Source organism: Lethenteron reissneri, unplaced genomic scaffold (genome assembly GCF_015708825.2).
Source record: "Lethenteron reissneri isolate LAM-NWPU_2019-01 unplaced genomic scaffold, ASM1570882v1 scaffold_1854, whole genome shotgun sequence".
Classification (NCBI taxonomy): Eukaryota; Metazoa; Chordata; class Hyperoartia; order Petromyzontiformes; family Petromyzontidae; genus Lethenteron; species Lethenteron reissneri.
This window is the reverse complement of record NW_026891613.1, coordinates 47-22,488: the sequence shown is the minus strand read 5'-3', so window position 1 is coordinate 22,488 and position 22,442 is coordinate 47. Positions and strand designations below refer to the sequence as shown.

Genomic DNA, 22,442 nt, shown 5'->3' with positions numbered 1-22,442 from the left:
GTCCCCCGCTCAGTCCCCCGCTCAGTATCCACTCAGTCCCCGCTCATTCTCCCGCTCAGTCCCCCGCTCAGTCCCTCGCTCATTCTCCCGCTCAGTCCCCCGCTCAGTCCCCCGCTCAGTCTCCCGCTCATTCTCCCGCTCAGTCCCCCGCTCAATCCCCCGCTCAGTCTCCCGCTCAGTATCCCCTCAGTCCCCCGCTCAGTCCCCCACTCAGTCCCCCGCTCAGTCCCCCGCTCATTCCCCCGCTCATTCCCCCCTCAGTCCCCCTCAGTCCCCCGCTCATTCTCCCGCTCAGTCCCCCGCTCAGTCCCCCGCTCAGTCCCCCGCTCAGTCCCCCGCTCAGTCCCCCGCTCAGTCCCCCGCTCAGTCCCCCCACTCAGTCCCCCGCTCAGTCTCCCGCTCAGTCTCCCACTCAGTCTCCCCCAGTCTCTCAATCAGTCCCCCGCTCAGTCTCCCATTCAGTCTCCCATTCAGTCCCTTCCTGGGGCCAGGATGACGTCAGACCTCAGGGAGTTGCTCTTTGTGTCACTGAGAGAATAAGGGAGGCGTGGGATCGTGGCAGTGACGAGGCGGTGGTGTGGGTGTTTGTACACGCCTAGGAATGTGTCCGAGCGAATGAATGTAAGCGGTGGCGTACTGGTTTACGCACTGCACTGCAGAGCTGGCGATCCCGATTCGATGCCCGCTCGCGACTGCCATCGGTCACGAGTATCTCAATGGGTTCTGGGCCTCACCTAGGTCGACTTAGCCTTACATGAGCACCTGGTTCACTGTTAAACATCAACACCGGGGAGACAAAGGCAGCCGAGTGTGGTGTTGGCCAAACCTACCCCCCTTGTGTGCCGTGCCCGCCTTCATAGGTGCTCGCAAACAGAACTTGCCCCAACAGTCTGTTAAGGTTGTACGCATGTCCGGCTACCACATGCCCAGCCCACCGCATGCCCAAGCAGCTTCTTTTTGTCCATATAGAGGGGGCTAAACGGGCGCACATGGGCTAGAGAAGAGATGGAGCTGATGCGATACAGGGGGTGTGGAGCGGAATGGACTTACCAATGACCGGTGCCAGCGGTGTCAAGATTGGCCTCTGTGGGGATGCGGCTCGTGAAGGATGCTTCTGAGTAGTTTGAGGTAGTCGCCCTCCAGCAACAACGGAAGGCAGAGGAGCGACGCTCACAACGAGCGGAGCGCCGTGCAGCTACAATGCAGTTGGCACCGCTACTCGAAAGCCAGCAGCCCTTGCCGCCGTTGCACCCGGCTTGGCCGAATTCCGCGGCATGGGAACACCGTGCGGTCACCGGACCAATGGGGATATTCCCCTCCACATTTAGCAACGCGCGTTTAGAGTATTTGGCTGCGGCTGTAAATGTCCACGATGATGATAAACCACTTCCTTGAGTTGTCATTTGTGATAGGCAGGTCGCTTCTGAAGAAGAGCTACGTAGTTTAGTGGTGGGCCTTGCCTGGTAAAATAAAAAATAGTTTACAGTTTAAATAGTTTAAGTGACTCAGCCCGTCCTCCCGTCTCCCTCCTTGATAGGAATAAAAAAACATTTGTTCGGCCATGAGATTCTTGCTTTGTTTATCCCGTCGGTTTGGTTGTTATTTCTTGTAGTTTGCAGTTGATGATGATGATAAGCCACTACGTTGATCTATCATTTGTGGCTAGGTTGCTTCTGAAAAAGAGCGACATAGCTCAGTTAGCCTTACCTGATAAAATAAAAAATTGTTTCAGTTTTTTAATAGTTTTATCAGGGGCGGGGAACCGTTTTTTCTGCCAAGGGCCATTTGGATATTTATAACATATTTTGCGGGCCATACAAAATTATCAACTTAAAAATTCGGCTGTTATATTTGGTCAAACATTTAATTAACTCACCCCTAATGCGATGGGCTGGAACTGCTTCTCTTTGGTGATGCTGTGATGTTAGCTGGTATTGATGATGTTGCTACTCGCAACTGCTTTTCCAGGTTTACTCCTAGATTGATTGAATTTCGAGTCCGGCCAGCGTTGCCTTGGCAGGGCCAGACGAAAGGATTTCGCGGGCCTCATACGGCCCGCGGGCCGGACGTTCCCCACCCCTGGTTTATATGATGGGTTAGAATAAAACAGCTCCCAGTGAGGGGTTACGAGACCACTGCAGGGCAATGGTGATAGCAGGACTTAATGTTGGAAGTGAACCATACTCTTTGGTTTTTTCGGTAAAGTCACGGAGGTAGAAAATAAAATAAATCACGACGTTTCGATCGCAACACAATCAGTCGTCCTCAGGCGGACACACACTGAGGACCACCGCTTTGACAGCTTCAAATCTAGATTTAAGTGAACCAAGTTTCAAATATGATTTGTAACTTTCATCCTAAGCGCCCACCTGGAATGCTCTTCCGATATTAGGATATTGGGAGCTATACACTTTTAAATAATCATGGAGATTGACAAATTCATCTCTATAGAACTGCGTGTTTGTGTGTGTTTAGCTTTCTGGCCTTTCCCCCCACACCTCCGATGAGCGCGGTTGGCTACGCACGGTGCGAAAGAAGTTCAGCATGCATACGTGCATGCCGTGAAGAAGGCCAATTGTCTGAAATGTTGCCTATTATTGAATTCGTTTTCCTTTTAAGGCCGCCTCCACATGTGGTGACGTTGCTTAAGAGAGTCCAGCAACCCTGGCTCGTCGCAGTGGCTCTGGTTATGTTCTTGGAAAAATCCGCAAATCGGTAAATCCCTCATCCGCACATGATGGCGTGGTGACGATGTCGTGGTGACGATGTTGTTGTGACAATGTGGTATTGATGAAGATGTTGTGACGATGTCGTGGTGACAATGTCGTGACGATGAAGATGTTGAGATGATGTTGTGGTGACAAAGTCGTGGTGACGATGAAAATGTTGTGACGTTGAAGATGTGAGGAAGTCGTGGGGATGATGTCGTTATGACGATGTTGTTGCAGGGGAAGGAGGTCCTCAAGTTTCTCAAGTTCCCCGTGAATGCTGCACATGGCAACAAGGTGAATGTGTGAATGTATCTACTGCCTAACGCTGTGTAGAAGCTACCTGGTCTGTCGCTCCACATGAATCTCCGCGTCTTCTCGACCAGTTATGCCCTCCATTCTCCATGTTCGCGAAATATGGACCACGCCGAATCGAATATCTTTGCGTTTAGAAATGCACAGAGACCCATTATACTCAAACAGAACCTATAGACTCAGACACAGACCCATAGACTCACACATAGGACCCATAGACTCACATACAGTGAGGGAAAAAAAGTATTTGATTCCCTGATGATTTTGTACGTTTGCCCACTGACAAAGAAATGATCAGTCTATAATTTTAATGGTAGGTTTATTTGAACAGTGAGAGACAGAATACAACAACAAAATCCAGAAAAACGCATGTCAAAAATGTTATAAATTGATTTGCATTTTAATGAGGGAAATAAGTATTTGACCCCTCTGCAAAACATGACTTAGTACTTGGTGGCAAAACCCTTGGTGGCAATCACAGAGGTCAGACGTTTTTTGTAGTTGCCACCAGGTTTGCACGCATCTCAGGAGGGATTTTGTCCCACTCCTCTTTGCAGATCTTCTCCAAGTCATTAAGGTTTCAAGGCTGACGTTTGGCAACTCGAACCTTCAGTCTCCCTCCACAGGTTTTCTATGGGATTAAGGTCTGGAGACTAGCTAGGCCACTCCAGGACCTTAATGTGCTTCTTCTTGAGCCACTCCTTTGTTGCCTTGGCCGTGTGTTTTTGGTCATTGTCATGCTGGAATACCCATCCACGACCCATTTTCAATGCCCTGGCTGAGGGAAGGAGGTTCTCACCCAAGATTTGATGGTACATGATCCCTTCCATCGTCCCTTTGATGCGGTGAAGTGTCCTGTCCCCTTAGCAGAAAAACACCTCCAAAGCATAATGTTTCCACCTCCATGTTTAACGGTGGGAATGGTGTTCTTGGGGTCATAGGCAGCATTCCTCCTCCTCCAAACACGGCGAGGTTGAGTTGATGCCAAAGAGCTCCATTTTGGTCTCATCTGACCACAACACTTTCACCCAGTTGTCCTCTGAATCATTCAGATGTTCATTGGCAAACTTCAGACGGACATGTATATGTGCTTTCTTGAGCTGGGGACCTTGCGGGCACTGCAGGATTTCAGTCTTTCCACGGCGTAGTGTGTTACCAACTGTTTTCTTGGTGACTATGGTCCCAGCTGCCTTGAGATCATTGACAAGATCCTCTCGTGTAGTTCTGGGCTGATTCCTCACCGTTCTCATGATCATTGCATCTCCACGAGGTGAGATCTTGCATGGAGCCCCAGGCCGAGGGAGGTTGACAGTCTTTTGTGTTCTTCCATTCGGGAATAATCGCACCAACTGTTGTCACCTTCTCACCGAGCTGCTTGGCGATGGTCTTGTAGCCCATTCCAGCCTTGTGTAGGTCTACAATCTTGTCCCTGACATCCTTGGAGAGTTTTTGGTCTTGGCCATGGTGGTGGAATCTGATTGATTGATTGCTTCTGTGAACAGGTGTCTTTTATACAGGTAACAAGCTGAGATTAGGAGCACTCCCTTTAAGAGTGTGCTCCTAATCTCAGTTCGTTACCTGTATAAAAGACACCTGAGAGCCAGAAATCTTTCTGATTAAGAGGGGGTCAAATACTTATTTCTCTCATTAAAATGCAAATCAATTTATAACATTTTTGACATGCGTTTTTCTGGATTTTGTTGTTGTTATTCTGTCTCTAACTGTTCAAATAAAACTACCATTAAAATTATAGACTGATCATTTTTTTGTCATTGGGCAAACGTACAAAATCAGCAGGGGATCAAATACTTTTTCCCTCACTGTAGACCCACAGTGCAACCTGAGACTGCTGGAGATGCGTACCCCACCAAATGCCCTCCGCGTGCCCACCCCGTGCGCCCTGCTTGTAGATGCTGGGTGCCCTGCCTGCCGTCCTAGACAGCACCATCGTGTACACCGGCAGCATCATGGCGCCGCTACTGGGGAAGAACTTCGTCCATGCCGGGGTACGGAGCGCGGTGACGCGTAGCTTGCGAAGCCGTCCCTTCCTCTCACCCCCACGCCCTACTGTCCGTCCCTGTCAGCTCACCCACGCCATGTCCCTCTGTGTCCCCCTCTGTGTCCCGTGTATGCCCCGTGCTGTGCCCCGTCTGTTGCCCCATCTTGTGCCCAGTCTGTTGTCCCGTTCTGTGCCCCGGTCCTGTGTCCCGTCTGTGTCCCGTCTGTGTCCCGTCTGTGCCCTCCGTCTGGTGTCCCGTCTGTGTTTCTCTGTGTCCCTCATGTGTGCCCATCCTGTGTCCCGTCTGTTTGTCCCGTTTCTGTGTACCGTCTGTCCTGTCCCGTCTGTGCCGTCTGTGTCCCGTCTGTGTGCCCGTGTCTGTGCCATGTCTGTGCCTCGTCTGTGTCCCTCTTTGTCTGTGTCCCGTACGCTGTTGCCCCGTCTGTGCCCCGTCTGTTGCCCCTTTGTGCACTCTGTGTCCCTCTGTGTTACCGGTCTTGTGCCCGTCTGTGTCCCGCCTGTGTCCCGTCTGTGTCCCGTCTGTGCCCCGTCTGTGCCCCGTCTGTGCCCCGTCTGTGCCCCTCTGTGTCCTTCTGTCCCGTCTGTGCCCCATCTGTGTCCCGTCTGTGCCCCGTCTGTGCCCCGTCTGTGCCCCGTCTGTGCCCCGTCTGTGCCACAGGAGGTGGTGTCGGTGCCCCGAAGCTTTGCCCGGAGCCTGGCCGTGCAGATCGAGTCGGCGCGGCCCGGTGAGGAGCACTACACAGCTCCCCTAGAGAGCCCCCCCACCAGCCCCCCCAGAGAGCCCCCCCACACAGCCCCCCAGAGAGCCCCCCCAGAGAGCCCCCCCTGAGAGCCCCCCTGGAGCCCCCCCAGAGAGCCCCCCCACACAGCCCCCCCAGAGAGCCCCCCCACAGAGCCCCCCCGAGAGCCCCCCCTGAGAGCCCCCCTGAAGAGCCCCCCCAGAGCCCCCCCAGAGAGCCCCCCCTGAGAGCCCCCCTGGAGAGCCCCCCCAGAGAGCCCCCCCCTGAGAGCCCCCCCTGAGAGCCCCCCTGGAGAGCCCCCCCAGAGAGCCCCCCCAGAGAGCCCCCCCAGAGAGCCCCCCCCAGGAGAGCCCCCCAGAGAGCCCCCCCAGAGAGCTCCCTTAGAGAGCCCCCCTAGAGAGCCCCCCCAGAGAGCACCCCCAGAGAGCCCCCCCACACAGCCCCCCCAGGAGCTCCCCCCAGAGAGCCCCCCCAGAGAAGCCCCCCTAGAGAGCTCCCTTAGAGAGCCCCCCCAGAGAGCCCACCCAGAGAGCCCCCTAGAGAGCCCCCCTAGAGAGCCCCCCAGAGAGCCCCCCCACACAGCCCCCCAGAGAGCCCCCCCACACAGCCCCCCCAGAGAGCCCCCCCACACAGCCCCCCCAGAGAGCCCCCCTAGAGAGCCCCCCCAGAGAGCTCCCTTAGAGAGCCCATCCAGAGAGCCCCTCCAGAGAGCCCCCCTAGAGAGCCCACCCTAGAGAGCCCCCCCAGAGAGCTCCCTTAGAGAGCCCCCCTAGAGAGCCCCCCCAGAGCCCCCCCAGAGAGCCCCCCCACACAGCCCCCCCAGAGAGCCCCCCCAGGAGGCCCCAACCCCCGAGAGCCCCCCTAGAGAGCTCCCTTAGAGAGCCCCCCCAGAGAGCCCCCCCCAGAGAGGCCCCCCAGAGAGCCCCCCCACACAGCCCCCCTGAGAGCCCCACCCCACACAGCACCCCCCAGAGAGCCCCCCCTAGAGAGCCCCCCTAGAGAGCCCCCTAGAGAGCCCCCCAGAGAGCCCCCCCCAGAGAGCTCCCTTAGAGAGCCTCCCCAGAGAGCCCCCCAGAGAGCCCCCTAGAGAGCCCCCCAGAGAGCCCCCCCAGAGAGCCCCCCCAGAGAGCCCCCCAGAGAGGTCCCCCCCAGAGAGGTCCCCCCCAGAGAGCCCCCCCAGAGAGCCCCCCCAGAAGAGCCCCTCCAGCCGAGCCCCCCAACCCCCCAGAGAGCCCCCCCAGAGAAGCCCCCCAGAGAGCCCCCACAGAGAGCTCCCTTAGAGAGCCCCCCTAGAGAGCCCCCCCAGAGAGCCCCCCCACACAGCCCCCCCAGAGAGCCCCCCCTAGAGAGCCCCCCCATAGAGCCCCCCTAGAGAGCCCCCCTAGAGAGCCCCCCTAGAGAGCCCCCCCAGAGAGCCCCCCCACACAGCCCCCCAGAGAGCCCCCCTAGAGAGCCCCCCAGAGAGCCCCCCAGAGAGCCCCCCTAGAGAGCCCCCCCCAGAGAGCCCCCCTAGAGAGCCCCCCCTAGAGAGCCCCCCTAGAGAGCCCCCCCCAGGAGAGCCCCCAGAGAGCCCCCCTAGAGAGCCCCCCAGAGAGCCCCCCTAGAGAGCCCCCCCAGAGAGCCCCCTAGAGAGCCCCCTTAGAGAGCCCCCCCATGAGAGCCCCCCCGGAGAGCCCCCCCGGAGAGCCCCCCCAGAGAGCCCCCCCAGAGAGCCCCCCCAGAGAGCTCCCTTAGAGAGCCCCCCCAGAGAGCCCCCCCAGAGAGCCCCCTAGAGAGCTCCCTTAGAGAGCCCCCCCAGAGAGCCCCCCCACACAGCCCCCCCAGAGAGCCCCCCTAGAGAGCCCCCCCAGAAAGCCCCCCTAGAGAGCCCCCTTAGAGAGCCCCCCCAGAGAGCCCCCCCAGAGAGCCCCCCAGAGCAGCCCCCCCTAGAGAGCCCCCCCAGAGAGCCCCCCCTAGAGAGCCCCTCTTAGAGAGCCCCCCCAGAGAGCCCCCCCAGAGAGCCCCCAGAGAGCCCCCCAGAGAGCCCCCTAGAGAGCCCCCCTTAGAGAGCCCCACAGAGAGCCCCCCGGAGAGCCCCCCTGGAGAGCCCCCCCCAGAGAGCCCCCCCAGAGAGCCCCCCCAGGAGAGCTCCCTTAGAGAGCCCCCCCAGAGAGCCTCCCCAGAGAGCCCCCCTAGAGAGCTCCCTTAGAGAGCCCCCCCAGAGAGCCCCCCACACAGCCCCCCCAGAGAGCCCCCTAGAGAGCCCCACAGAGAGCCCCCCCTAGAGAGCCCCCCTAGAGAGCCCCCCTAGAGAGCCCCCCTAGAGAGCCCCCCCCAGAGAGCCCCCCAGAGAGCCCCCCAGAGAGCCCCCCAGATAGAGCCCCCCCAGAGGAGCCCCCCCAGAGAGCCCCCCCAGAGAGCCCCCCCAGAGAGCCCCCCAGAGAGCCCCCCCAGAGAGCCCCCCCAGAGAGCCCCCCCAGAGAGCCCCCCAGAGAGCCCCCCTAGAGAGCCCCCCCCATTAGGAGAGCCCCCCCCAGACGAGCCACCAGAGAGCCCCCCAGAGAGCCCCCCTAGAGAGCCCCCCTTAGAGAGCCCCCCCAGAGAGCCCCCCCAGAGAGCCCCCCCCAGAGAAACCCCCCTTAGAGAGCCCCCCCAGAGAGCCCCCCCAGAGAGCCCCCCCAGAGAGCCCCCCCAGAGAGCCCCCCTAGAGAGCCCCCCCAGAGAGCCCCCCCAGAGAGCCCCCCCAGAGAGCCCTCCCAGAGAGCCCCCTAGAGAGTCCCCTCACCCCTCACAATGTTGTATGTAGAGGATGGCAGAGCTTGATTCTGCTGCAGCTGCCGCCTTCCTGCCCATCCGTGGTTCCTCCACAATGCACTGCGAGCCAATCAAACGGGGGGGGGGGGGGGGGGTCAAGTTACGGCTCGATTTGTGCGCATTGCTTGCTAGTGAATCGACGCCGCGCTTGGCGGTCCGATTAATCGACACCCTTAACCTGGCTGTCGGATCGACCTCGAGCAGAATCGATACAATGGGGGTGAGGTCGCTTCAGTTATGAGCGGAATGGAGGCTCGGGTCCCATTTGGAGATGGCCCGCCACTGACATGAGGAGCCGCCACGAGGCGCTATAAGAGCTTCGAGCCATCTTGAGAAGCCGCGAGCCATGAGCGACGAGCCGTGAGGAGCCGTGAGCCGCGAGGAGCCGTGATGAGTCGTGATGAGTCGTGATGAGTCGTGGTGAGTCGTGGTGAGCCGTGAGGAGCCGTGGTGAGTCGTGGTGAGTCGTGGTGAGTCGTGGTGAGTCGTGGTGAGTCGTGGTGAGTCGTGGTGAGTCGTGGTGAGTCGTGAGGAGCCGTGAGGAGCCGTGGTGAGCCGTGGTGAGCCGTGGTGAGCCGTGGTGAGCCGTGATGAGTCGTGATGAGCCGTGATGAGCCGTGATGAGCTGTGAGCTTGTGAGGAGTCGTGATGAGTCGTGATGAGTCGTGATGAGCCGTGATGAGCCGTGATGAGCCGTGATGAGTCGTGATGAGTCGTGAGGAGCCGTGATGAGTCGTGATGAGCCGTGATGAGCCGTGATGAGTCGTGATGAGCCGTGAGCTTGTGAGGAGCCGTGATGAGTCGTGATGAGTCGTGGTGAGCCATGGTGAGCCGTGATGAGTCGTGGTGAGTCGTGGTGAGCCGTGATGAGTTGTGGTGAGTCGTGGTGAGCCGTGATGAGCCGTGATGAGTCGTGATGAGTCGTGAGGAGTCGTGGTGAGCCGTGATGAGCCGTGATGAGCCGTGATGAGCCGTGGTGAGCCGTGGTGAGTCGTGGTGAGCCGTGGTGAGTCGTGGTGAGCCGTGGTGAGCCGTGATGAGTCGTGAGGAGCCGTGGTGAGCCGTGGTGAGTCGTGGTGAGCCGTGGTGAGTCGTGAGGAGCCGTGGTGAGCCGTGATGAGTCGTGATGAGCCGTGATGAGTCGTGATGAGCCGTGGTGAGTCGTGGTGAGCCGTGATGAGCCGTGATGAGCCGTGATGAGTCGTGATGAGTCGTGAGGAGCCGTGATGAGTCGTGATGAGCCGTGATGAGTCCTGATGAGTCGTGATGAGCCGTGATGAGTCGTGATGAGCCGTGAGCTTGTGAGGAGCCGTGATGAGTCGTGGTGAGCCATGGTGAGCCGTGATGAGTCGTGGTGAGTCGTGGTGAGCCGTGATGAGTCGTGGTGAGCCGTGATGAGCCGTGGTGAGCCGTGATGAGCCGTGATGAGTCGTGATGAGTCGTGAGGAGTCGTGGTGAGCCGTGATGAGCCGTGATGAGCCGTGATGAGCCGTTATGAGTCGTGATGAGTCGTGGTGAGCCGTGGTGAGTCGTGGTGAGTCGTGGTGAGCCGTGGTGAGCCGTGATGAGTCGTGAGGAGCCGTGGTGAGCCGTGGTGAGTCGTGGTGAGCCGTGGTGAGCCGTGAGGAGCCGTGGTGAGCCGTGATGAGTCGTGAGGAGCCGTGATGAGCCGTGATGAGCCGTGATGAGTTGTGATGAGCCGTGATTAGTCGTGATGAGCCGTGATGAGCCGTGGTGAGTCGTGGTGAGTCGTGGTGAGCCGTGATGAGCCGTGGTGAGCCGTGATGAGTCGTGAGGAGCCGTGATGAGCCGTGGTGAGCCGTGGTGAGCCGTGATGAGTCGTGATGAGCCGTGATGAGCCGTGAGCTTGTGAGGAGCCGTGATGAGTCGTGATGAGCCGTGATGAGCCGTGATGAGTCGTGATGAGTCGTGATGAGTCGTGAGGAGCCGTGATGAGTCGTGATGAGCCGTGATGAGTCGTGATGAGCCGTGAGCTTGTGAGGAGCCGTGATGAGTCGTGATGAGTCGTGATGAGTCGTGATGAGTCGTGAGCTTGTGAGGAGCCGTGATGAGTCGTGATGAGTCGTGATGAGCCGTGATGAGTCGTGATGAGTCGTGATGAGTCGTGAGGAGCCGTGATGAGTCGTGATGAGTCGTGAGCTTGTGAGGAGCTGTGATGAGTCGTGATGAGCCGTGATGAGCCGTGTTGAGTTGTGATGAGCCGTGATGAGCCGTGATGAGTCGTGAGGAGCCGTGGTGAGTCGTGGTGAGCCGTGGTGAGCCGTGGTGAGTCGTGGTGAGTCGTGGTGAGCCGTGATGAGCCGTGGTGAGCCGTGGTGAGCCGTGGTGAGCCGTGGTGAGCCGTGGTGAGCCGTGGTGAGCCGTGGTGAGCCGTGGTGAGCCGTGGTGAGTCGTGGTGAGCCGTGAGCCGCGAGGAGTCGCGATGAGTCGCGATGAGCCGCGATGAGCCGCGATGAGCCGTGAGTCGTGATGAGTCGTGATGAGCCGTGATGAGTCGTGATGAGTCGTGATGAGCCGTGATGAGCCGTGGTGAGTTGTGGTGAGTCGTGGTGAGCCGTGGTGAGCCGTGGTGAGTCCTGATGAGCCGTGATGAGCCGTGATGAGCCGTGGTGAGTTGTGGTGAGTCGTGGTGAGCCGTTGTGAGTCGTGGTGAGCCGTGGTGAGCCGTGATGAGTCGCGAGGAGTCGCGGTGAGCCGCGAGGAGCCGCGGTGAGCCGCGAGGAGCCGCGAGGAGCCGCGGTGAGCCGCGGTGAGCCGCGGTGAGCCGTGAGGAGTCGTGATGAGCCGTTTCCGGCGATCCGAGCGAGTGGGCGCCATTTCCCGGCAGAGTCTCGGCACGACTCGCGCCTGGACGAGTGGAGTGGCCTGGCCGTGCGGCTGCCCAACCTGACGCGCCTGCAGAGCGGGACCACCTTGCCCACACCAGCGCCACCGACGCCAACGCAGCAGGGTCCCCCGCCGGCGACCAGAGGGCAGCAGCTGCCCCCCTTGCCGCCGCCGCCACCACCACCTCCACCCAGCGAGATCCCCACATTCTGCATCGAGATAAAAGTGCGTGTGTGTGCACGTGTGTGTGTGTGCACGTGTGTGTGTGTGTGAACGTGTGTGGGTGTGTGCACGTGTGTATGTGTGTGTACGTGTGTGGGTGTGTGCACGTGTGTATGTGTGTGAACGTGTGTGGGTGTGTGCACGTGTGTGTGTGTGCACGTGTGTGTGTGTGTGAACGTGTGTGGGTGTGTGCACGTGTGTGTGCACGTGTGTGTGTGTGTGTGTGAACGTGTGTGGGTGTGTGCACGTGTGTGGGTGTGTGCACGTGTGTGTCTGTGTGTGCACGTGTGTGTGTGTGTGTGCGCACGTGTGTGTGTGTGCGCACGTGTGTGTGTGTGTGAACGTGTGTGGGTGTGTGCACGTGTGTATGTGTGTGTACGGGTCAGCGGTAAGTGTAGCGGTTAGCGAGCTGCGCTACGAACATGGCGACCCGAGTTCGATTCCCGCTCACGGCCACCACCAATACCAGTGAAGATTATCTGAACTGGTCCTGGGCCTCCCCTAGGTCGACTCAGCCTCATATGAGTACTTGGCGCGGTGTGTAAACATTGTCACGAGGTTGACAAAGGCGGCCGGGCGTGATGCTTGCCATCCAACCCTCTCGTGTGCCGTGCCAGCCTTCATAGGTTCTCGCTAACAGCACTTGCCCCAACAGTGTTCAGGCTATACGGGGGGATTTTTGTGTGTGTGCAGAGCGGTAGTGTAGCAGTTGGCGTTTTGCGCTATGAACCCAGCAACCCGAGTTCCTATTCCCGCTCATGGACAACACCAATGACGTTTATTTGAACCATTCCTGGGCCTCCCTTTGGTCAACTCAGCCTCAAATGAGTACCTGGTGTGGTCTGTAAAACATCGCTACTGGGGAGACAAAAGACGGTCAGGCGTGGGTGGTGCTGGCCACCCTCTTTTCGTGTGCCATTCCCGCCAAACTTGCCCCAACAGTCTGTTAAGGTTACGCGGGGGATCTTTGTCTGTGTGCGTTGGTGCAGCCCAAGTGTGGCTTCCTGCCCGGCGCGGCAAGCGTGGTGAATCCTCTGAAGCGCCGCGTGTGCCGCTACTGCATGCAGCAGTACCTCAAGGTGAGAGCGCCTGCCACGGGGGGAGAGAGAGACACGCAAACTCCAAATATATAAAGCAGGCGTCGGGATCAAACCCATGATCTCCTGCATACCAGGCAAGTAGTTAACATCTCCTAGCCATCGTGATGAGAGAGAGAGACACACACAAACTCCAAATATATAGCAGGTGTTAGGGTCGGGATCGAACCCACGACCTCCTGCATACCAGGCGAGGGCGGTAATATCTCACCGCCATAGCGCCCCAAACCTGTGGAGGGGTTCCAAATTTTGGTGATACGCTTCCTCTCTGCCGCTTAACTTTTCACGTAGATGTTCTATCGCGGCTATTTTTGACAATGCATCGGCCCATACCTGCAGTGATGTGGGGGCTAGATTGGGGAGGGTTGGTGGGGCGAGTACGTGCTCTTTCCAGTTGGATATTATGGTGCGTTTTGCCATGGTAATGTGTTGGCCTGCCTGGATAGGGTGGGGATGTTTGCATTGCGATCGTCGTGATTATAAAGTAGCGAGTGATCGTCCGAAGGAAAAACTAAAACGTGTTAAATATCAGGGACAGTACCAGAAGGCCCCCTTCATTCGTTTGTTCAGAAGAAGAGCCACTCCTTGTTGTTTGGCAGTTGCCTGTCCCGAGTAGAGGACTATCCACCCCTCATAGTGACTGGAGCCAGAACCAGTCCACCGGACCTCCTGAATATCACAGAGATCCAGGTTGTACCAGTCCAGCTCCTGACAGAGTGAGCGTTCGAACATTCCACGTGGCCACTCGCAATGGCTTTTCGCCATTTCTGGAGGAACCCCGAGGGTACGGGTTGAGTCTCCGATGTGGTGGCTTCGAGCGCCATTATTAGAATCAGCTTTCCCACCCCTGTGGCATTGCTCACAGCCATCACGGCGTTACCGTCCAGCACCGCCGACGATGTAGGGGGTTGTTTTTGCCAGATGCATGCACGCGCGCGGGCACACGTGCGTTGTACTGATGCCGCGGTTGCTGGAGGTGCTAGGATCGTTACTTTCAGAAACGGTAATGCAGCGGTTAGTGCACTGCACTGCGAACCCGGCGACCCGAGTTCGATTCCAGTTCACGGCCACCACCTGCACCAGTGACGATTATTTGAACCAGTCCTTGTCCTTCTCTAGGTCGACTCAGCCACACATGAGTACCTGGTGCCGTGTGTAGTAAACATCGCCATTGAGACAAAGACGGCCGGGCGTGGTGCTCGCCACCCAACCCCTCTCATGTGCCGTGCTGGCTTTCATAGGCGCTGCTCGCTAACGGCACTTGCCCCCAACATTCTGTTCCCCTTTTTCTCGTCCCGAGACGTCTGCAAGGTGCAGGGTGGGTGGGTGTCCCCATTCCCCACTGAATGTCGGAACGCGTAAGCTGTTCAGTGTTAATCTTATTCAGAGAAACGTAGCGCCACTGTTTTTAAAGACGTTGTTACTCACTGCAGAAAACCATGGTGACACGACCACCGCACGCCCCTCCCCGCGTAACCTTGTGGGGGTTAAGGCTGCACTGGGAATCTTTGTCTTTGCCGCACACCGCCTCTGGCACTTCTTGCGACCCTCGCTTGCTCCGTGACCACTGCGTGATCTCCGTGTGATCTCCGTGTGACCTCTGCGCGACCTCTGCATTCTCCCCAGGTCGCCAACGGGAAGTGTCGGCAGGTCAGCGACTACTGCCCTCTTGACCTCTATTCGGGGTGAGTGCGCACACGTCGAATCATCATTGCTCACGGCCGTCACCGTCACTCACCCACTTGTCCACTCACCCACCCGCTCACCCAATCACTCCCGCTCACCCAATCACTCTCCCGCCCACCCACTCACTTATTCACCCACTTACTTACCGCAGGTGAGTTGGAGGGCGACTTTCACAGCCACGTCTAAACAGCTACGCGATATGTGCGGCGTTCCCCTTGAAGTTGCGTCGAGCATCTTCAGGACAGAGTTCGAGAAGCGAGAGTGGACTCTGCGACCGAGTTGATTCTGACTTCTTGGATATTGACGAAGATGAGACATCACGTCACTGATCACTGAGAAAGATGGCCCTTTTTCTTCCGTACGGCTGCTGATGTGGACGCGGAGCACCGACTACAATTTCACATTCAGGTGGTCAAGCCCAGATAACCGCGTTAGGAGCAGCGGAGCCATGAATCATTATCGCCGCGATGTTTCTGCTTCAGGTTGTTGCGTCGTCATACGTTGCATGGTCTCTCTCAGATGACCACAGTCGCCAGACTACTACAGGGGAGTTTTTTAATGATCCATTTGTGCATCATCGGGTATCTGGATCTGCCGCTGCTGGCATGGTTTGCGCAGCGGATGCGGTTTAGGGTAGACCACGAGCAGCTTCGTAGACGGTCAAAACCCTCGGGGATCTTCTGGCGTGCCTTGGGTTGTTCGCAAGTGGCACCGAGAACAGCTCTCTCTGCAGCCTACAGCGGGGCTGGCCGCTAAATGTTCGCTCGCCCCAACCAACGACGGAAGGGGCCGCTCTGTGGGGGTGGGATCTCTGACTGCCTCGGTGTGCTTTGCAGGGACGGAAGCCGCATGTCTTTTGCCAATCAGGAGCCTCATGAAGAATTCTCAGAACAACTTCAGGGTGTTCAAGGTGAGGCTGGACCTAAGCTCACCACATGGCTCATCAGCACTAAGCTCACCACATGGCTCACTGGCACTAAACTCACCACACGGCTCACTGGCACTAAACTCACCACACGGCTCACTAGCACTAAACTCACACACAGTTCACTGGCACTAAACTCACCACATGGCTCACTGGCACTAAAACTCACCCACACGGCTCACTGGCACTAAACTCACCACACGGTTCACTGGCACTAAACTCACCGTACAGCTCACTGGCACTAAACTCACCACACGGTTCAATGGCACTAAACTCACCACACGGTTCACTAGCACTAAACTCACCACACGGCCACTGGCACTAAACTCACCACACGGTTCACTGGCACTAAACTCACCGTACAGCTCACTGGCACTAAACTCACCACACGGTTCACTGGCACTAAACTCACCACACGGCTCCATGGCACTAAAGTCACCGCACAGCTCACTGGCACTAAACTCACCACACGGTTCACTAGCACTAAACTCACCACACGGCTCACTGGCACTAAACTCACCCACACAGTTCACTGGCACTAAACTCACCACACGGCTCACTGGCACTAAACTCACCACACAGTTCACTGGCACTAAACTCACCACATGGCTCACTGTCACTAAACTCACCACACAGTTCACTGGCACAAAACTCACCAGATGGCTCACTGGCACTAAACTCACCACACAGCTCACTGGCACTAAACTCACCACACGGCTCACTGGCACTAAACTCGCCACATGGTTCACTGGCACTACACCACACGGCTCACTGGCACTAAACTCTCCACACAGTTCACTGGCACTAAACTCACCACACGGCTCACTGGCACTAAACTCACCACACAGTTCACTGGCACTAAACTCACCACACGGCTCACTGGCACTAAACTCACACACAGTTCACTGGCACTAAACTCACCACACGGCTCACTGGCACTAAACTCACCACACAGTTCACTGGCACGAAACTCACCAGATGGCTCACTGGCACTAAACTCACCACACAGTTCACTGGCACTAAACTCACCACACGGTTCACTGGCACTAAACTCACCACACGGCTCACTGGCACTAAACTCGCCACATGGTTCACTGGCACTAAACTCACCACACGGCTCACTGGCACTAAACTCACCACACGGTTCACTGGCACTAAACTCACCACACGGCTCACTGGCACTAAACTCACCACACAGCTCACTGGCACTAAACTCACCACACAGCTCACTGGCACTAAACTCACCACATGGTTCACTGGCACTAACTCACCACACGGCTCACTGGCACTAAACTCACCACACAGCTCACTGGCACTAACACTCACACACAGCTCACTGGCACTAAACTCACCACATGGTTCACTGGCACTAAACTCACACACACGGCTCACTGGCACTAAACTCACCACACAGCTCACTGGCACTAAACTCACCACACGGCTCACTGGCACTAAACTCACACACAGCTCACTGGCACTAAACTCACCACACAGCTCACTGGCACTAAACTCATCACACGGCTCACTGGCACTAAACTCACCACACAGCTCACTGGCATTAAACTCACCACATGGTTCATTGGCACTAACTGACCACAAGGCTCACTCGCACTAAACTCTCCACACAGTTCACTCGCACTAAACTCACCACACGGCTCACTGGCACTAAACTCACCACATGGCTCACTGGCACTAAAGTCACCGTACAGCTCACTGGCACTAAACTCACCACACGGTTCACTGGCACTAAACTCACCACACGGCTCACTAGCACTAAACTCACCACACAGCTCACTGGCACTAAACTCACCACACGGCTCACTGGCACTAAACTCACCACACAGCTCACTGGCACTAAACTCACCACATGGTTCACTGGCACTAAACTCACCACACGTTTCACTGGCACTAAACTCACCACACAGCTCACTAGCACTAAACCCACCACACAGCTCACTGGCACTAAACTCACCACACAGCTCACTGCAACTAAACTCACCACACGGCTCACTGGCACTAAAACTCACCACATGGTTCACTGGCACTAACTCACCACACGGATCACTGGCACTAAACTCACCACACAGCTCACTGGCACTAAACTCACCACACGGCTCACTGGCACTAAACTCACCACACAGCTCACTGGCACTAAACTCACACATAGTTCACTGGCACTAAACTCACCACATGGTTCACTGGCACTAAAACTCAACACATGGTTCACTGGCACTAAACTCACCACACGGCTCATTGGCACTAAACTCACCACATGGTTCACTGGCACTAAACTCACCCACATGGCTCACTGGCACTAAAGTCACGTACAGCTCACTGGCACTAAAGTCACCACCACAGCTCACTAGCACTAAACCCACCACACAGCTCACTGGCATAAACTCACCACACAGCTCACTGGCACTAACTCACCACACGGCTCACTGGCACTATACTCACCACATGGTTCACTGGCACTAAACTCACCACACAGCTCACTGGCCACTAAACTCACCACACAGCTCACTGGCACTAAACTCACAACACAGCTCACTGGCACTAAACTCACCACATGGTTCACTGGCACTAAACTCACCACACGGCTCACTGCACCTAAACCTCTCCACACAGTTCACTGGCACTAACTCACCACATGGTTCACTGGCACTAAAAAACTCACCACCACGGATCACTCGGCACTAAACTCACCCACACGGCTCACTGGCACTAAACTCACCACACGCTCACTGGCACTAAACTCACCACACAGCTCACTGGCACTAAACTCACCACATAGTTCACTGGCACTAAACTCACCACATGGTTCACTGGCACTAAACTCACCACATGGTTCACTGGCACTAAACTCACCACACGGCTCATTGGCACTAAACTCACCACATGGTTCACTGGCACTAAACTCACCACATGGCTCACTGGCACTAAAGTCACCGCACAGCTCACTGGCACTAAACTCACCACAAGTTCACTGGCACTAAAATCACCACATGGCTCACTCGCACTAAACTCACCACACGGCTCACTGGCACTAAAGTCACCGCACAGCTCACTGGCACTAAACTCACCACACAGCTCATGGCACTAAACTCCCCACACAGCTCACTGGCACTAAACTCACCACATGTTCACTGGCACTAAACTCACCACACGGCTCAACTGGCACTAAACTCACCACACGGCTCACTGGCACTAAACTCTCCACACGGCTCACTGGCACTAAACTCACCAGCATGGTCACTGCACTAAACTCACCACACGGCTCACTGGCACTAAACTCACACACGGCTCACTGGCAACTAAATTCTCCACACGGCTCACTGGCACTAAACTCACCACACTGCTCACTGGCACTAAACTCACCACATGGTTCACTGGCACTAAACTCGACACCCGGCTCACTGGCACTAAACTTCACCACACGGCTCACTGACACTAAACTCACCAGACGGCTCACTGGCACTAAACTCACCACACAGTTCACTGGCACCTAAACCCACCACACAGCTCACTGGCACTAAACTCACCACACAGCTCACTGGCACTAAACTCACCACACAGCTCACTGGCACTAAACTCACCACACGGCTCACTGGCACTAAACTCACCACACGGCTCACTGCACTAAACTCTCCACACAGTTCACTGGCACTAAACTCACCACACGGATCACTGGCACTAAACTCACCACACGGCTCACTGGCACTAAACTCACCACACGGCTCACTGGCACTAAACTAACCACATGGCTCACTGGCACTAAACTCACCACACGGGTCACTGGCACTAAACTCACCAGATGGTTCACTGGCACTAAACTCACCACACGGTTCACTGGCACTAAACTTACCACACGGCTCACTGGCACTGAACTCACCACACGGCTTACTGGCACTAAAGTCACCATACAGCTCACTGGCACTAAACTCACCACACGTCTCACTGGCACTAAACTCACCAGTTGGCTCACTGGCACTAAACTCACCACACAGTTCACTGGCACTAAACTCACCACACAGTTCACTGGCACTAAACTCACCACACAGTTCACTGGCACTAAACTCACCACACAGTTCACTGGCACTAAACTCACCACACGGTTCACTGGCACTAAACTCACCAGTTGGCTCACTGGCACTAAACTCACCACACGGTTCACTGGCACTAAACTCACCACACAGTTCACTGGCACTAAACTCACCACACAGTTCACTGGCACTAAACTCACCACACGGTTCACTGGCACTAAACTCACCATACGGCTCAATGGCACTAAACTCACCACACAGTTCACTGGCACTAAACTCACCACACAGTTCACTGGCACTAAACTCACCACACAGTTCACTGGCACTAAACTCACCACACGGTTCACTGGCACTAAACTCACCACCACGGTTCACTGGCACTAAACTCACCACACGGTTTCACTGGCACTAAACTCACCACACAGTTCACTGGCACTAAACTCACCACACAGTTCACTGGCACTAAACTCACCACACGGTTCACTGGCACTAAACTCACCACACAGTTCACTGGCACTAAACTCAACCACCACAGTTCACTGGCACTAAACTCACCACACAGTTCACTGGCACTAAACTCACCACACACGGTTCACTGGCACTAAACTCACCACAGTTCACTGGCACTAAACTCACCACACAGTTCACTGGCACTAAACTCGCCATACGGCTCACTGGCACTAAACTCACCACACAGTTCACTGGCACTAAACTCACCACATGTTCACTGGCACTAAACTCACCACACAGTTCACTGGCACTAAACTCACCACACAGTTCCTGGCACTAAACTCACCATACGGCTCACTGGCACTAAACTCGCAACACGCTCACTGGCACTAAACTCACCACACGGTTCACTGACACTAACTCCCACACGGCTCACTGGCACTAAACTCACCACACGGCTCACTGCACTAAACTCTCCACACAGTTCACTGGCACTAAACTCACCACATGGTTCACTGGCACTAACTCACCACACGGATCACTGGCACTAAACTCACCACACGCTCACTGCACTAAACCCCACACGCTCACTGGCACTAAACTCACCACACAGCTCACTGGCACTAAACTCACCACACGGCTCACTGGCACTATACTCACCACATGGTTCACTGGCACTAAACTCACCACACGGCTCACTGCACTAAACTCTCCACACAGTTCACTGCACTAAACTCACCACATGGTTCACTGGCACTAAACTCACCACACACGATCACTGGCACTAAACTCACCACACAGCTCACTGGCACTAAACTCACCAACACGGCTCACTGGCACTAAACTCACCACATAGTCACTGGCACTAAACTCACCACATGGTTCACTGGCACTAAACTCAACATATGGTTTCACTGGCACTAAACTCACCATCGGCTCATTGGCACTAAACTCACATATGGTTCACTGGCACTAAAACTCACCACATGGCTAAGTCACTGGCACGAAAGTCACCGTACAGCTCCTAGCACTAAACTCACCACACGGTTTCACTGGCACCTAAAATCACCACACGGCTCACTGGCACTAAAGTCACCGCACAGCTCACTGGACGAAACTATCACCACACAGCTCACTGGCACTAAACTCACCACACGGGCTCACTGGGGCACTAACTCACCCACACGGCTCACTGGCACTAAACTCACCACCACGGCTCACTGGCACTAAACTCACCACACGGCTCACTGGCACTAAACTCTCCACACAGCTTCCCTGGCACTAAACTCACCACATGGTTTCACTGGCCTAAACTCAACACATGGTTCACTGGCACTAAACTCACCCACACGGCTCATTGGCACTAAACTCACCACAGGTTCACTGGCACTAAACTCACCACATGGCTCACTGGCACTAAAGTCACCGTACAGCTCACTGGCACTAAAGTCACCACACAGCTCACTAGCACTAAACCCACCACACAGCTCACTGGCACTAAACTCACCACACAGCTCACTGGCACTAAACTCACCACACGGCTCACTGGCACTATCTCACACATGGTCACTGGCACTAAACTCACCACAGCTCACTGGCACTAAACTCACCACACAGCTCACTGGCACTAAACTCACAACACAGCTCACTGGCACTAAACTCACCACATGGTTCACTGGCACTAAACTCACCACACCCGGCTCACTGCACTACTAAACTCTCCACACGGATCACTGGCACTAAACTCACCAACACGGCTCACTGGCACTAAACTCACCACACGGCTCACTGGCACTAAACTCACCACACAGCTCACTGGCACTAACTCACCACATAGTTCACTGGCACTAAACTCACCACATGGTTCACTGGCACTAAACTCAACACATGGTTCACTGGCACTAAACTCACCACACGCTCATTGGCACTAAACTCACCACATGGTTCACTGGCACTAAACTCACCACATGGCTCACTGGCACTAAAGTCACCGCACAGCTCACTGGCACTAAACTCACCACACAGTTCACTGGCACTAAAATCACCACATGGCTCACTCGCACTAAACGCACCACACGGCTCACTGGCACTAAAAGTCACCGCACAGCTCACTGGCACTAAACTCACCACACAGCTCACTGGCACTAAACTCACCACACGCTCACTGGCACTAAACTCACCACATTGTTCACTGGCACTAAACTCACCACAACACGGCTCACTGCACTAAACTCACACACGGCTCACTGGCACTAAACTCTCCACACGGCTCACTGGCACTAAACTCACAGATGGCTCACTGTCACTAAACTCACCACACGGCTCACTGGCACTAAACTCACCACACAACGCTCACTGGCACTAAATTCTCCACACGGCTCACTGGCACTAAACTCACCACACGGCTCACTGGCACTAAACTCACCACATGGTTCACTGGCACTAACCGCCACACGGCTCACTGGCACTACTCACCACACGGCTCACTGACACTAAACTCACAGACGGCTCACTGGCACTAACTCACCACACAGTTCACTGGCACTAAACCCACCACACAGCACTGGCACTAAACTCACCACACAGCTCACTGGCA

The 22,442-nt window shown here is 56.1% G+C and overlaps 1 protein-coding gene across 1 annotated transcript; it reads left to right on the top strand.

Moving 5' to 3' along the window:
• Positions 1 to 2,879: 2,879 nt before the first annotated feature.
• LOC133339395 (inositol-pentakisphosphate 2-kinase-like) lies at positions 2,880 to 15,338 on the top strand (the record flags this gene model as incomplete). Its single annotated transcript, XM_061547539.1, has 7 exons — positions 2,880 to 3,005; positions 4,934 to 5,029; positions 5,702 to 5,768; positions 11,425 to 11,648; positions 12,635 to 12,724; positions 14,369 to 14,427; positions 15,265 to 15,338. Coding segments are annotated over exons 1-7 (685 nt in total), but the record flags the coding sequence as incomplete, so codon positions are not given.
• Positions 15,339 to 22,442: the final 7,104 nt, after the last annotated feature.